This window comes from Perca fluviatilis, chromosome 4 (assembly GCF_010015445.1).
Source record: "Perca fluviatilis chromosome 4, GENO_Pfluv_1.0, whole genome shotgun sequence".
Classification (NCBI taxonomy): Eukaryota; Metazoa; Chordata; class Actinopteri; order Perciformes; family Percidae; genus Perca; species Perca fluviatilis.
Window position 1 is genome coordinate 25984893 of NC_053115.1, and position 12785 is coordinate 25997677.

At 39.7% G+C, this 12785-nt stretch overlaps 1 protein-coding gene across 1 annotated transcript; it reads left to right on the forward strand.

Annotated features, from left to right (window-relative positions):
• Positions 1 to 257: 257 nt before the first annotated feature.
• pkp1b (plakophilin 1b) lies at positions 258 to 12663 on the forward strand. The gene is made up of 13 exons (XM_039798772.1): positions 258 to 550; positions 2244 to 2332; positions 3445 to 3869; positions 4004 to 4145; positions 4441 to 4648; positions 5128 to 5296; positions 7499 to 7616; positions 9787 to 9963; positions 10406 to 10576; positions 10790 to 10943; positions 11094 to 11280; positions 11467 to 11551; positions 11919 to 12663. Exons 1-13 carry the CDS (start codon positions 358 to 360, stop codon positions 11991 to 11993), a joined length of 2193 nt encoding a protein of 730 aa, XP_039654706.1. The 5' UTR covers positions 258 to 357; the 3' UTR covers positions 11994 to 12663.
• The last annotated feature ends 122 nt before the right edge of the window (positions 12664 to 12785 follow it).

The following is a 12785-nucleotide window of genomic DNA, read 5'->3' on the forward strand; positions in this document are numbered from 1 at the left end:
TGGAGGGTAAACTCATTTTAATTCATTACATAAATACCCTCCATTGTTGACATATCCTACTTGAGTGAATGGTTACTTTTTATTTCTTCCAGGTACTGTTTGGCGTTGGGGGAAAGGCTGCACATGTCCAAACCAAAGGAGTGGTATTTGTCAAGACCATAGACTGTAGAAAATAGGGCAAGACTAGTAAGAGAAAGTGCAGAGTTGTGTAGGTCTATTGTGCCTGGATGGGCGCGGTCTAATTGTGCAGGGCAAGGTGCGCATGTATAAGTCTCCCTCTGGTAACACCGACTCTCCGCAGCTGACTGCCTACTCTGGATGTTGTTGGGCCACCCGGACACTTAACAAAAAAAAAAAATGACGACTCTGGATCCGCTGAAATCGGTAATTTCCATCGTGAGTATGGACGACACGTCGCTGGCTCTGCCGTCCGGTAACCAGTGCCGATCAGGCCAACAGCGCGTCCTGGAACAAGTACAGATGATCCGGAGGACCAAGTCCAAGAGGTCCAGCAGCAGCAGGAGTGGATCTACTTCTTTGTCTCCAACAAGTAAGAGCAGCCAGTACACCAGGGCCAGGGCCGTACATACAACCCAGGACTCTGAGGACTAAAGAGAAAACCTTGTATTTTATTTTCTATTTTGGCTGATTGTAGTATTTTCAGTAGGATTCAGTATTTATGGCAGTGTTGAGAAGGCTTTGAAACACCACTTAGACCAGTGGTGTCAAACTCAGTTTCACTAAGGGCCACACTGGAAAATAAGAACCACATTAATAAGGGCCAGAGTTTATTGACATGCTTTTATTTAATCAAAAGTCAAATATTTTTTACTCTATTATTATATAACAATAATATGTATGTCTCATGTAGCTTTCTCACTTACAGTTTGGTCGACATAAAGCCGTAAAAAGTCAGCAAAAAAAGTAGCTTAGCCATCCTAGAATTAAACAAATCAACAAAAAAAAAAAAGAGTAATTTATTTTACAGCAACCCGTTTCACAGCCTGAATTCCCTGTGGGAAATTCTGAGTGTCAAAGTCGGCAAATCTGCCAAATTCAATTGTGAACCTAAATTGATATGCACTGGTGGATCAAAGCTTGCGAGGGGCCAGATTTGGCACGCAGTCCTTGAGTTTGACACATGTGATTTAGACTTTTATGTTTGGAAGTTAACCTGTAATGCTTTATATAACTTTTTCTGTAAGTTCCCATGAAGTTCTTTCGAAAGAATAGATGTTCTCTGGGACTATTATAGTGCAGAGAAAATAGAGCCAATTTCCTTTAAAGAGCTGCTCCATTTAAATGGAATTTGAAGACAAATATAATTAAACAGCTGATTTAGAAGATACCAAATAAGTAACAACATTTATTTATTTATTCTGCTGGGGGGTTGTGGGGACTCCGACTCATGATTAATTATTTCTCGTGACCTCAGAATTTCTGAAATCCTGGCTACGGCCCTGGCCCATTCATCTCTGAATCTAATTCACCCCAAAGCATGTTGATCCAGAGTGACTTACAAGGAAAACAAATAAGAATGCATTAAAGAAAAAGGAAAAAAAATGGAAGACTCTTAAAACCTGACACCTGTCTATATATGAAATTTGGGATGAAACATTTTAAAATCAGAATACTTTATTTAATTTTGTTTCATGTCCACCATGTCCCAATGTCTTTTTTTTTTTAACCAAATAGGGTTCTATCTAAATCTAGAACACAAGTGAATATTGATTGAAAAATTACAACAGAATATGCTGATTATCAAAATAAGATTTGTAGTGTGACCTTTTCTTAATATAATTTTACACTTATTAACCTTTGAACACTAATACTTCAAATGTGCTGGTGATTTTGCTTGTCTAGATGTTACCCTCGGTATGTCCTTTGGGTGTGGTTTTTTTATATAAGCCATTGCAGGTTTCTACAACGCCCTCACATGTATTTTATATTTCTTCAGTGTGATTTGTAATTCTGAGTGGGAAAAACAAATAAACAAACAATCGTTTACCTGTACATTAAGCAATAATCTATACAGACTTTCATTAATTCATGTTTCCACGTTTGGGCCTCTGCTTCCTGTTATTTGCTGTACCAGTCTAAAGTTGGCTGCTTTCACATTTGATTGTTTTAGGACCTGAATTCCTCTTTTAATACATCATGGACACTATTATCTTTAAGCATAAAGAAAATATCAGACCAACTGAATAGGTATCAAATGGATAACCCTCCACATTTCTCCTCAGCCCCTCCGTATGACTCCGTGTTCGTAGATGCTCTGAACTCACCGTCCAGCAAAATTAGTGGAGGCCTCTTCTATGTGAATTCTAAAACTGTAAGTTATGGAGCTTCTCTATATTTTTATCACACCATTGACTGGCGAGAGTGACTTTTCGTGGTTGTTTTATCATCACAATGTTGTCATGGAGGAAATAATGTGAGTCTGAGGCAGGGATGTAGCTACCATTTAGGATTGTGTCAGAGAGTTTATTCTACAACTCTGCACAAATTACACACGCTGAGTTTGGTCTTATTTGACATTTTTTTTTATATTTTTTTGTTACATTATGTCGTTTTTAAAACACCATTTAGATTAGGGCTGCAACTAACAACTATGTTCATTATTGATTAATCACAATTTTTCTCCCCTAATTAACTGATTTAATTGTTTTGTGTAAAAAGTGTCAGAAAATTGGGGACAATGCCCATTATAGTGGCCAAGGTGGCGTCTTCAAATTGCTTGTTTTGTCTGACTAATTGTCAAAAAAATCATTTACTATGATATGTGACGAAGAAAAGTAGCAAATCCTCACATTTAAAAACCTGGAATGAGCTAATATTTGGCATGTGAGCTTGAAGAGGCCTATAACAGTTGCAGGTACAATTTCTACCAACTTACTGACTAACTGACACAATTGACTACTTGTTGCAACTTTGAAATCAATAAATGTGAAAACATTAAATAATCTAAAAAGTCTATATTTATCTGGTCTGGAGGGAGCTACGTCACAACCGACCGACTTGTAATTCCCAGTAAATCAAAGTGAAAGTGTTATATTTCACCACTATTTAATGCGTCATTTTTGCAGTTCAGTATGGCACTGTATATACCATCTTGTGGGAGCCTATTACCAATAACAAGAAACTGGCTCAAAGATTTGTTGTCCCCAGTTGACTTTTGTGTATTTTTTTCTTCTAAAAAAAACAGTTTCCAGATCCTTCCAGAGACTTTCTGTCTCCTCTTTACCAGCCTCTCCCATAAGCTGACAGTTCTCCATATAACCAAACCGCAGGGCTGCACACCACCAATAGTTCTTTCAACATGTGATTTGCCATTGCCAGATTAATGTCACTCACTCTGTCTCCTTGCTTAGTCACTGGTGAAATTAGCATTCACAAGAACCAATGATCCTAAATTGCAAACACATGTATTCTTTGGCTCTACAGCTCAGCGTAGAGAAAAACAATCGGCAACTAGTCAACAACATACAGGGATCCAGCGTGAAGAGGAACACGTCAGCTTCTACCTATCAGCATGAGAGGGGTTACGCCCCGGTCGGCTCCATGGCCGTCGGTCAGACCTACACCAGCCGTAGTGAGCCTGGTGGAGCCCGGCAGCTCTCCATGCCAAAAAACCCTGTTCCTCTGCAGAGACTTATTTCCAACAGGGGCACCTACAGGACAGAGAGGGCCACCAGTCAGTTCATAACAAACACCGCATCCCAGCCTCAGCTTCAGCCTCTGCACACTATGAATGGCACAGGTCAGACCAAATCAAACAGCCAGTTCATATGCAGCAAAGTTGACGTGACCAAAACGCTCTCGAAGCCTCCCGTTACCGAGGGTGCTCCGAATAGCAAAGGAGATTATGGGTGAGTGAGACTCCCATGCCATATTTTCCTAAGTTCAAACGATGATGACGATGAATCAAATGTTTCAATGTACAAATGATTCTTGCATGCTCTGTGTTTTTAAATAGCATTTGGATTGCTTTCTGCCTTTGCAGGTCAAATAACAACAGTGGAGTTGCTGACATCACTATGAAGGAAGCTGTAGATTTTCTTTCCAACGAGGATGAGACATATCAGCACTGTGGCGCTTCCTACATACAGCACAACACTTTCATCGACGACAAGGCTAAAGAGGAGGTGGCTTGTCTTGTTGTGTCATGTTGACAGACGGAAAATCTTAAGGATTATATCTTTAACATGCAGTAAACCTGGGTTTTTTGGAGGGTCCCTGGCAGTGGCTTGATTTTCCCAGTTTTTATTTCAGCCTTACTGCTGACATAGGTTTTTACTTTGCCATTTCTCAGAGCAAAGTATTATTTAACTCATTGTAATCCATTCTAGCCATTATAAACTACATCTGGAATAAATAGCTACCATGGGGATTGTGGTAAATTATGACTGTGCTAACTCCTGAAGCCCTCTCGTCTCGCAGGTGTTGAATTTCAAAGGGATCTATCCCTTGGTGAATCTGCTACGCAGCTCCAGTTTACAAGTCAACCAGACAGCCTCGGCTGCCCTCCGTAACCTGTCCTTTAAAAGCCACAATAACAAGGAGGAGATACATCGCTCGGGTGGCATCACGGAGGCTGTGGCTCTGCTCAGAGATACAGACTCTGTAGAGATACAGAAACAGCTGACAGGTGCAAGTTAGCTTTGAAATATGCAACATTATACATACGCGTAAATACACACACCTAAGTCAGACAGAGAGCCTCTTGTGCGTAGTATAACCTCCTCCTAAAATCCTGCTGTCAATCACTGAGCTATTCCTCGAGTGCTGGCATTCTGCAAAGTGTTGAAACATATTGCCAAAAATCACCTTGCTACTGTTTGTATGATAAAGCTAGATGTTGATTTAGATCTGAATGTGTTAAATGATTAATGTATGATTGCAACTGAACATTACAAACATCCAAAAAAGATCTGAAGTTTTAAATCTGTTATCAAGCCAACACTCAGGGTTCCCTGTAATGAAAACATCTGATAGATTAGTGAACTGTTCACACACCTTAAACCTAAAAAATCAACGTGATGATGTTTTATATATTTACCATAGGAAGTGAATACATATTTGATTGAGGTACTGCTTAAACAGCGGAGTTTTTAATTTTCTCGCCAGGTCTCCTGTGGAATCTGTCCTCTGTAGACAGCCTGAAGCCAGACCTGCTAAAGAGTGCTCTGCCTGTCCTTATGGAGCGTGTGATCCTGCCTTACACAACCGGTCCTAAGCAGACCAGCAGTGACAGCCAAGACCCTGAGGTCTTCTTCAACGCCACCGGATGTCTAAGGTAAGCAAAAGATCCAAGTGAGAGCCCGATACCATGCCAGCGTCTTTGCTTTAGCTTTCATAAGGCTAAGGATCGTATCGCCTATGTGTAGCTGTTGATGTGTTTTCATCTTTGTACTATCTTTGTGTAACTGTTGTCTAACTCTTTGTGTACTTTTCTTTTCTTTTTGAGCAGAGCTGCTCGGTAACTCAAAATGAATTTAAACTGACAATAAAGTCGTATTGTATCGTAACTCTGGACCAAGCAGTAAACGCATTGTTATATATTTATACATGCCATCCATACATTCCAACAGCTGTAAATACCAAATATGCACCAGGGAATTGTGTATAACTTTGGCATACTTTTAGGAATATTTTCCTAAAAGCATGCAATTTCCTGCCATTTCCTGGAGAGATTTATTTACTTTCATGTGTATTTGAAAATATTTGTGGTAAGCCGAGGTCAGTACAAAACCGGTTAAGCGTCGGTTTGCTCCATTATCATGTTTGACAGGCACGAATTAGATATGGATTTCAATGTGGCGCGGATGATGTGAACGTGCCCCAAAGACAATAATCATAGTAGTGAGCTCGCACACCGTCAACATGTTGATGTTTTTACATTTGGCGGAGTGGGGTGAACGTGATGTTCAGAGTCGTGGAGTTTAAGGCAACGACTGAGACTTTCTCTGGTAAAAGGCAAATAAATACTGTACAATTGTGATGAACATTATAGACTGGGACCCAGATAAATTCATAGTACAATAAAGTGAAAGTTCATATAGGCTAATCTATTAAATCAAATTTTTTTTTTTAGATTAAACCTCATCACCATAGGTCCAGGACATACACTCAGTTGCCAGTTTATAAGGTACACTTAGGTAAAACTAATGTAGTTTAATACAAAAGCCCTGCCTTCAGAGATGTGGATTGAACTTTAAGGGCATTTTAGAGGCTCTAGTTTGCGCTACTGTTGATCTGTAATGAGTTTGTATGTATAGCATTACACTGGCAGCTGTTTCTAATATTGAATCTGCCCTCCATTGATATAAATTATTTTCTTGCTGTACATAACTTGACCGTCCATTGTCTTTTCAAATCCTGTCTGCAACAATGAATAGGCTTGTCTGTCAGAGCTGATCCTTTAAAAAAAAAAAAAAAGGACCTGCACGAGTGACAGGCTGCAGAGTCTGAAGGCGTTTTAACAATTGTAAATAACAATGTAAAAGTATAACATTTCCATTAATAAAAACCACTGTAACAGGTGATATTAGTATTATAATCGTATCTACTACATCAGCAAACACATGGCCGTTGAAACATTGACCGCCTTCCTGTGTCATTCTGGGAAAGCTTTACCTGTTTGACTTGACTGTTGTTTTAATCATTTCCCTGACTGAATAAGATTACTATTGTTTACTTTTAAGGCCTGGTCAAACTAACATTAGACAATTCAATCCCTTTTTCGCTAAGAGGCGTTTCCGGAACTGCTTCAATCTGAACAATAAAAAAAAATAAAAATACATGCTGTACTTACAATACACTACCACACTCATAACAGGGGCTACGATCGTCATATAAAAACAATTTATGTATTTGCCTAGAATATCTATGTGTCCTTAGGCAGCTTTATTTGTATAGCACATTTCAGCAACAAGGCAATTCCAAGTACTTTACATAAAACATTAAAGAGCCTTTAAAAACAATTAAAAATATAGATTCTTTTAAAACTGCTAAAATAGAACAAGGCAGGTATAAAATACAAGAATAAAAGTTACAGTGCAGTATAACAAATGAACAATTATTTGAAGAAAAGCAGCATCAAAAAGAAAAGGCTTCAGCCTTGATTTAAAAGAACGGAGAGTTGCAGCGGACCTGCAGTTTTCTGGGAGTTTGTTCCAGATATGTGGTGCATAAATACTGAACGCTGCTCCTCCCTGTTTAGTTTGTCTGACTCTGGGGACAGGAAGCCAGTTTAAAAAGCTCAGAAGTGGAGTGATGTGCTCTTATTTCTTGGCCTTAGTGAGAACTCGAGCAGCAGTGTTCTGAATCAGCTGCAGCTGTCCACTTGATTTTTTTAGGGAGACCTGTAAAGACACCATTACAGTAGTCTACTGAAGACAAAAGCATGGACAAGTTTTTCCAAATCCTTTTTCAAGTCTGTGTATACTATTTAATGCATTGAAACATTGTGTAACATCTTGTATTTCTTTTTCAACAGAAACCTAAGCAGTGCGAAGCAAAGCAACAGACAGACGATGAGAAAATGTCGAGGTTTGGTCGACTCTTTGGTCAGTTATGTGAAAGACTGTTTGGATGCAGGAAACCCAGATGATAAGGTAAGTGAGAAACAATGTTCTTTTAATACTGTCTGTTAATTCTGCACTCTGTATATCTGTCTGTGTGCACCTCTTTCAATTTAGTTTTGTCATTCACTCGGATGTCACACCTTCATGTGGAAAGTGAACAAAAAACATTTGTTGCTATAGCGAGGAGCTGCAGTTTGAAGTTAACCAACTACTATTGTAGCTCGCAAAGAGCACTTCTACTGCAACTACTGTAAAGGCACAGCTGAGTCAGAATGTGATCAGCTGCACAGAAAACGATGCACTATAATGTGTTGCCTTTATAAACTCATGTATACAGACTAATGTTTTGAACAGTAGCCTACATATAGTAATGCTAAAATGTTGTATTGTGGATGATTTAAATCCTGTGATTACGGGGCACTAGTAAGACTTCTCAAGCGGGATAACTATTTTATTTGACACAACAAAATAATTTAATTTCAACAAATTTTATTATTTTGCTCCAGTCTTTAAAGGAACACGCCGACTTATTGGGACTTTAGCTTATTCACCGTATCCCCCAGAGTTAGATAAGTCCATACACAACCTTCTCATCTCCGTGCGTGTCGTAACTCTGTCTGGCGCACCCACCGCTAGCCTAGCTTAGCACAGATCCTGGAGGTAACCAACTCCAGCTAGCCTACTGCTCCCAATAAATGACAAAATAACGCCAACATGTTCCTATTTACATGTTGTGATTTGTATACGCAGAACCGGCGCAACGTTATAGAATGTCTCTGAACAGATTCACTTTTAGGGGAAAACAATCTCGCGCTCACCATAGACGAAAACAGCGTAACGACAGAGGAAATGTAAATCGCTCCAAACCTTTACTTTAAACAAACCGTTTTGAATTAATAACTATGCCGAAAGGTTGCTGAGTAGTTTGTTGCACCAACAATACATCCAAAAACCCCGGTCTTCGATTTGTCCTCTTGCCATGTCCTAAAATAGATCCTGATCGATGGGCTTTGGCTCCAGGCTATAGACCAGACCAGCGGCGATCAAACTTAGTTTATTAAGGTATCGTGAATGCTCAGGTTCAAGGCAAGGTCACAATATAAACATTAGACATGTGTATAAAACAAACCATCTGTTTAACAAGAAAGAAATCCACACACATTTGTCAAAATTATGATCCAAACACACAAATTTTGCGTCAAATTGCATTGACGTCTATGGGACCGTCTGTTTTCTATCCCCCAAAAGGGGGCGCGGCCTTGAGTTTTAGCGAAGTACCCGTATGTGCCACTTGTGCATATAGTCACAGCGTGTACAAATAACAAGGTCACATGAGACACAGCCATCTTCTAACCGTTTATAAACTGGGAACTATATTCTCAGAAAGGCGAAGCACTGCTACTTGAGAAAGTGAGTAAGCTAAAGTCCCAATAAGTCGGCGTGTTCCTTTTTAAAGGACCTATATTGTGAAAATAGAGATTTCTGTGTCTTTTTTCAAATGATAAAGCAGCACCACTCAATCTACAGAGAAATGCACACAGCCCGTATTCAGAAACAGTACCCATTAATCGAGCCGCCATCCGTACATGTGATGTCACAACTATACTTTATATAGGTAGATAGTGCCATTACAGTCATTCCCCGGCTGCAATTGCGGTACAGAGACGCTGAGAGCGCAGATGTGGACCATTGTTGATCAATCAGAGCAGACTCTACCTTTTCAGAAGGGGGGCTTAGAGAGACAGGCACTAAAATGTATATTCAGATATACACTGTGTGAAAAATGTGTTTTTATTTTTTAACACTAAAGCATGTAAACCCAAAATGTCTAAATTAACCTTAAAAAATGAGCATAATATTGGACCTATCATCTATATGCTTAATTTGTGTAATTATGAATTTCTTGCAGCAGTGGCAGTGCTCTACAGGCAAAATATGTTTGCCATTTAATATAACTTATTTCTGTATTACAGCTTAATAATTGGCTAAATATCTCAATGCACAATAGGCAGTGACACTTTATTTTCAGCAATTATTTACAGCAATTTAATTAACAGGGAAGGGACAAAGTAACAGCAACACCTGTTCAATATTTCATAAGATATTGAGGGTTATTGAGCATTAGGACTGGTGTCGCAATTTCTGTGTCTGAGTCTTACATGCGCCCTTATGTTGTGTGTTCTTCTACCTGTTGAAACAGTCTGTAGAAAACTGTGTGTGCATCCTGCACAACCTGACGTTCCAGCTGGAGGCCGAGGCTCCGGCCCTGTTTAGCAGGATCACAGCGTTGGCCAAGACTGTCAACAGGGACCACATTCAGGGTGACACCGGCCCCATCGGCTGCTTCAGTCCCCAAAGCAAGTTGCCTGAACAAGAGGTGAGACAATGAAGGTGAACAGCAGAGAAAAACATATATACTGATATAGACCAGTGCTAAAGGATTACTTTTTATTATGACAGCACATCAGAAATACTTGTTTACACTTCCTGTAAGTGCATATTAGTTTGTCTAGACAGTATCTGTCAGTGCTTCTGTCTGTCACTGATGGTACCAACATTATGTCAGTTATACCGGTAACTACAGTCTAGCTTTCCGAAGGTGACAGGGTGACACTGTGACACTGAAGGTGTTATCTTTTGCTTTGTGTTATAATGTACACAATGTAAAACACGTCAGTGTGTTGCATGTTTTATCTATTACATGACACAATGTGTTTGGAAATCATTCTGATTCATCTTATGTTTCCTAGGATTTTTTTTAGAAGTAAATGCTATAACAGCTACACGTTGACAACGATGGTTCCCTTTTATTTGTTCAGCGCCACTTTGACTTCCCGGTCGTTGAGGATCCACAACCTAATGGGGCCGGTTGGCTGATCCACTCCAAAACTCTGCAGAGTTACCTGTCTTTGCTTTCCACCAGCCAGCGAGAAGAAACACAGGAAGCCTGTTGTGGAGCCCTGCAGAACCTCACCACAAATGAAGGCGTTGTAAGAAAAAATATGTTATGCTGTTACACACTGACCAGGACAAAAAAAAAAATGATACATTTGATTTCTATTTTCACACTAGTTTGGATAACTTCAAAATGATCATTGTAAATATTTTTTCTACCAGTAAATCCTGTATGTCAACTTACCGGTACATGTTTTGATATTGATTACTGATGTCTTCTTAGTTTATATCGTTTTCTGTATTCACAGGTCTCCGGTGTAATGAGCCAGACCATTGTGCAAAAACTGAATGGCCTGCAAGTTATCAGTCCCCTTTTAAAATCTCATAAAGTTACCGTACAGAAGAACACAGTGGCTTTGGTGGCAAACCTGGCCAAGAACCCAAACCTGCACAATGCCATAGGTAAGACACAGTTGCAATGTAGTTATATATAAATATGATTAAGCATAATACTACAACGTATTTAGAATCTACAATACTTTTGGCTTCAGAGTTTACAAGCGTGTGCTTGTGTTAAATAGCCTGTGGGTTTTGTTTGCCTTTTTACTAAAGCTCGTAAAGCCCTCCCAGAGCTGCTGGGCGTCCTCAGCGCAGGCACTAAGGAAGGAAATGAGTCTGACGACACACTGGCCATGGCCTGTCAGACCTCCAACTGCCTGCTTATGAAGGAACCTGAGATTTGCAAGCACCAGTTAAACAACAACCTGATTAACTCACTGAAAGATCTCAGCCAAAACGGGTAAGGTTACATACATGTGAGCAAGAAGACAATGTGCCTGCTTGTCTACATGTATGTATAAGAATAGATAAGATTATTCAAGATAATGGGGATTACCTCTGACTCACCAGGGCTAACATTTTGCATGCACGTTAGATTTTCCACAAGTCCAAACTGATCTTTAACAGTTGTTTTCCCTCTATTAAGCTATTTCCCCAAATCGAGCAAAGCTGCAGCCCTGCTTCTCTACAACCTGTGGTCAGATAAAGATTTACAAAGCTTCCTAAAAAAGGTGAGTAGAAGCTTAACCCTGTCTGCCAAGATCTGTCAGGGTTTGGGTGTGTCCTGTCGATTTTCTGCCTTCAACTTAAGTGTCCACACCCCTCTCAGGTATTTCTGAGAAACAGGGGTAGAAGTGTTAGTATTAGGCGGCGGCGGCATAAGGTAATGCCCAGAGAAAGAAAGTGATACGGCTGAGGAATCTAGTAGCTCAGGTTCGAGGGAACACTGGCTGGACTTTGTTCGCACATGCACGTTAGCATGATGCATTATAACACACATTTCAACACCGACTCAAGAAATCAATGTGTCACTTACTGTCAGTTCATTGTGGTTACTGAGGTGGTGCAATGATTTATTCTCCACTATTTGTCCTGCAGCAAGGGATGAGCAAGTCCTCGTTTGTGAACGACATCACCACGGCAGCACACAAGTCGGTTCAAGTTGTTGATTAACTTGACTCGCTTAAACGGATCTCTGAAAGTAATTCCCCAGAGTCACTCGCCTGCAAGCCCTCTGCACATCTACGGGACGTAAACCCACGGAGGATGAGCAGCATCCTCCGTGGCTACCCATTTCACAAAGACTTACAACGTGTCTTAATATGTGTCTCCACATCATGCTTCCATGCACATACAGTTACTGTAGCCCTGTAAATGCAGGTTACCTTTCCTTTGTAGGAAAACAAAGGTGAAGCGTAAGATGTAACATGTTAGCAACCAGACTGTCATTGTTTGCTTTTCTAGTTTTAACTGCTTTCAAATATCTTTTAATGTCTGCAATCTTCTGCCATGAGATCGCTTCATTAGAAAACATAAGGGTGTAAGATTTTATAATTCACTGAGGTTGTTGTTTTAATATCATGACACAACACTGTAAAAAAAAAAAAAAAAAAATGTAGTTTTGATTATGTAAAATGAACATACATTACAGAAAACAATTTCTCTTGTTGCAGTTCATACGTTTATAGCAGTGATGTGTGTTTACATTAAGTAAAGGCAACTTTTGTTGGTGGTGTGTATCCATTTTTTTTTTTTCATGTATGTGTGTGATCCTGAAATATTTGTATTATCCCAAAAAGTGTAATAAATAAAGCTTGCAGAGATCTACTCTTCCAACCGTAAATGTGTCACTAAATCTACGAATGTGAGTACATTATTAGTCATTTGTCAATGTCACTGGTGCAGTAAAGTTTTCTTAAGCCTCGCTCACATCTTGTCACACCCGTCAAGGTTTTTTGGCTGCAG

Coding starts and splice junctions, on each gene's coding strand:
- pkp1b (XM_039798772.1), top strand. CDS start 358: ATGACGACTCTGGATCCGCTGAAATCGGTAATTTCCATCGTGAGTATG. Junction 2,333..3,444: donor TCTATGTGAATTCTAAAACT/GTAAGTTATGGA, acceptor TTGGCTCTACAG/CTCAGCGTAGAGAAAAACAA. Junction 10,577..10,789: donor TCACCACAAATGAAGGCGTT/GTAAGAAAAAAT, acceptor CTGTATTCACAG/GTCTCCGGTGTAATGAGCCA.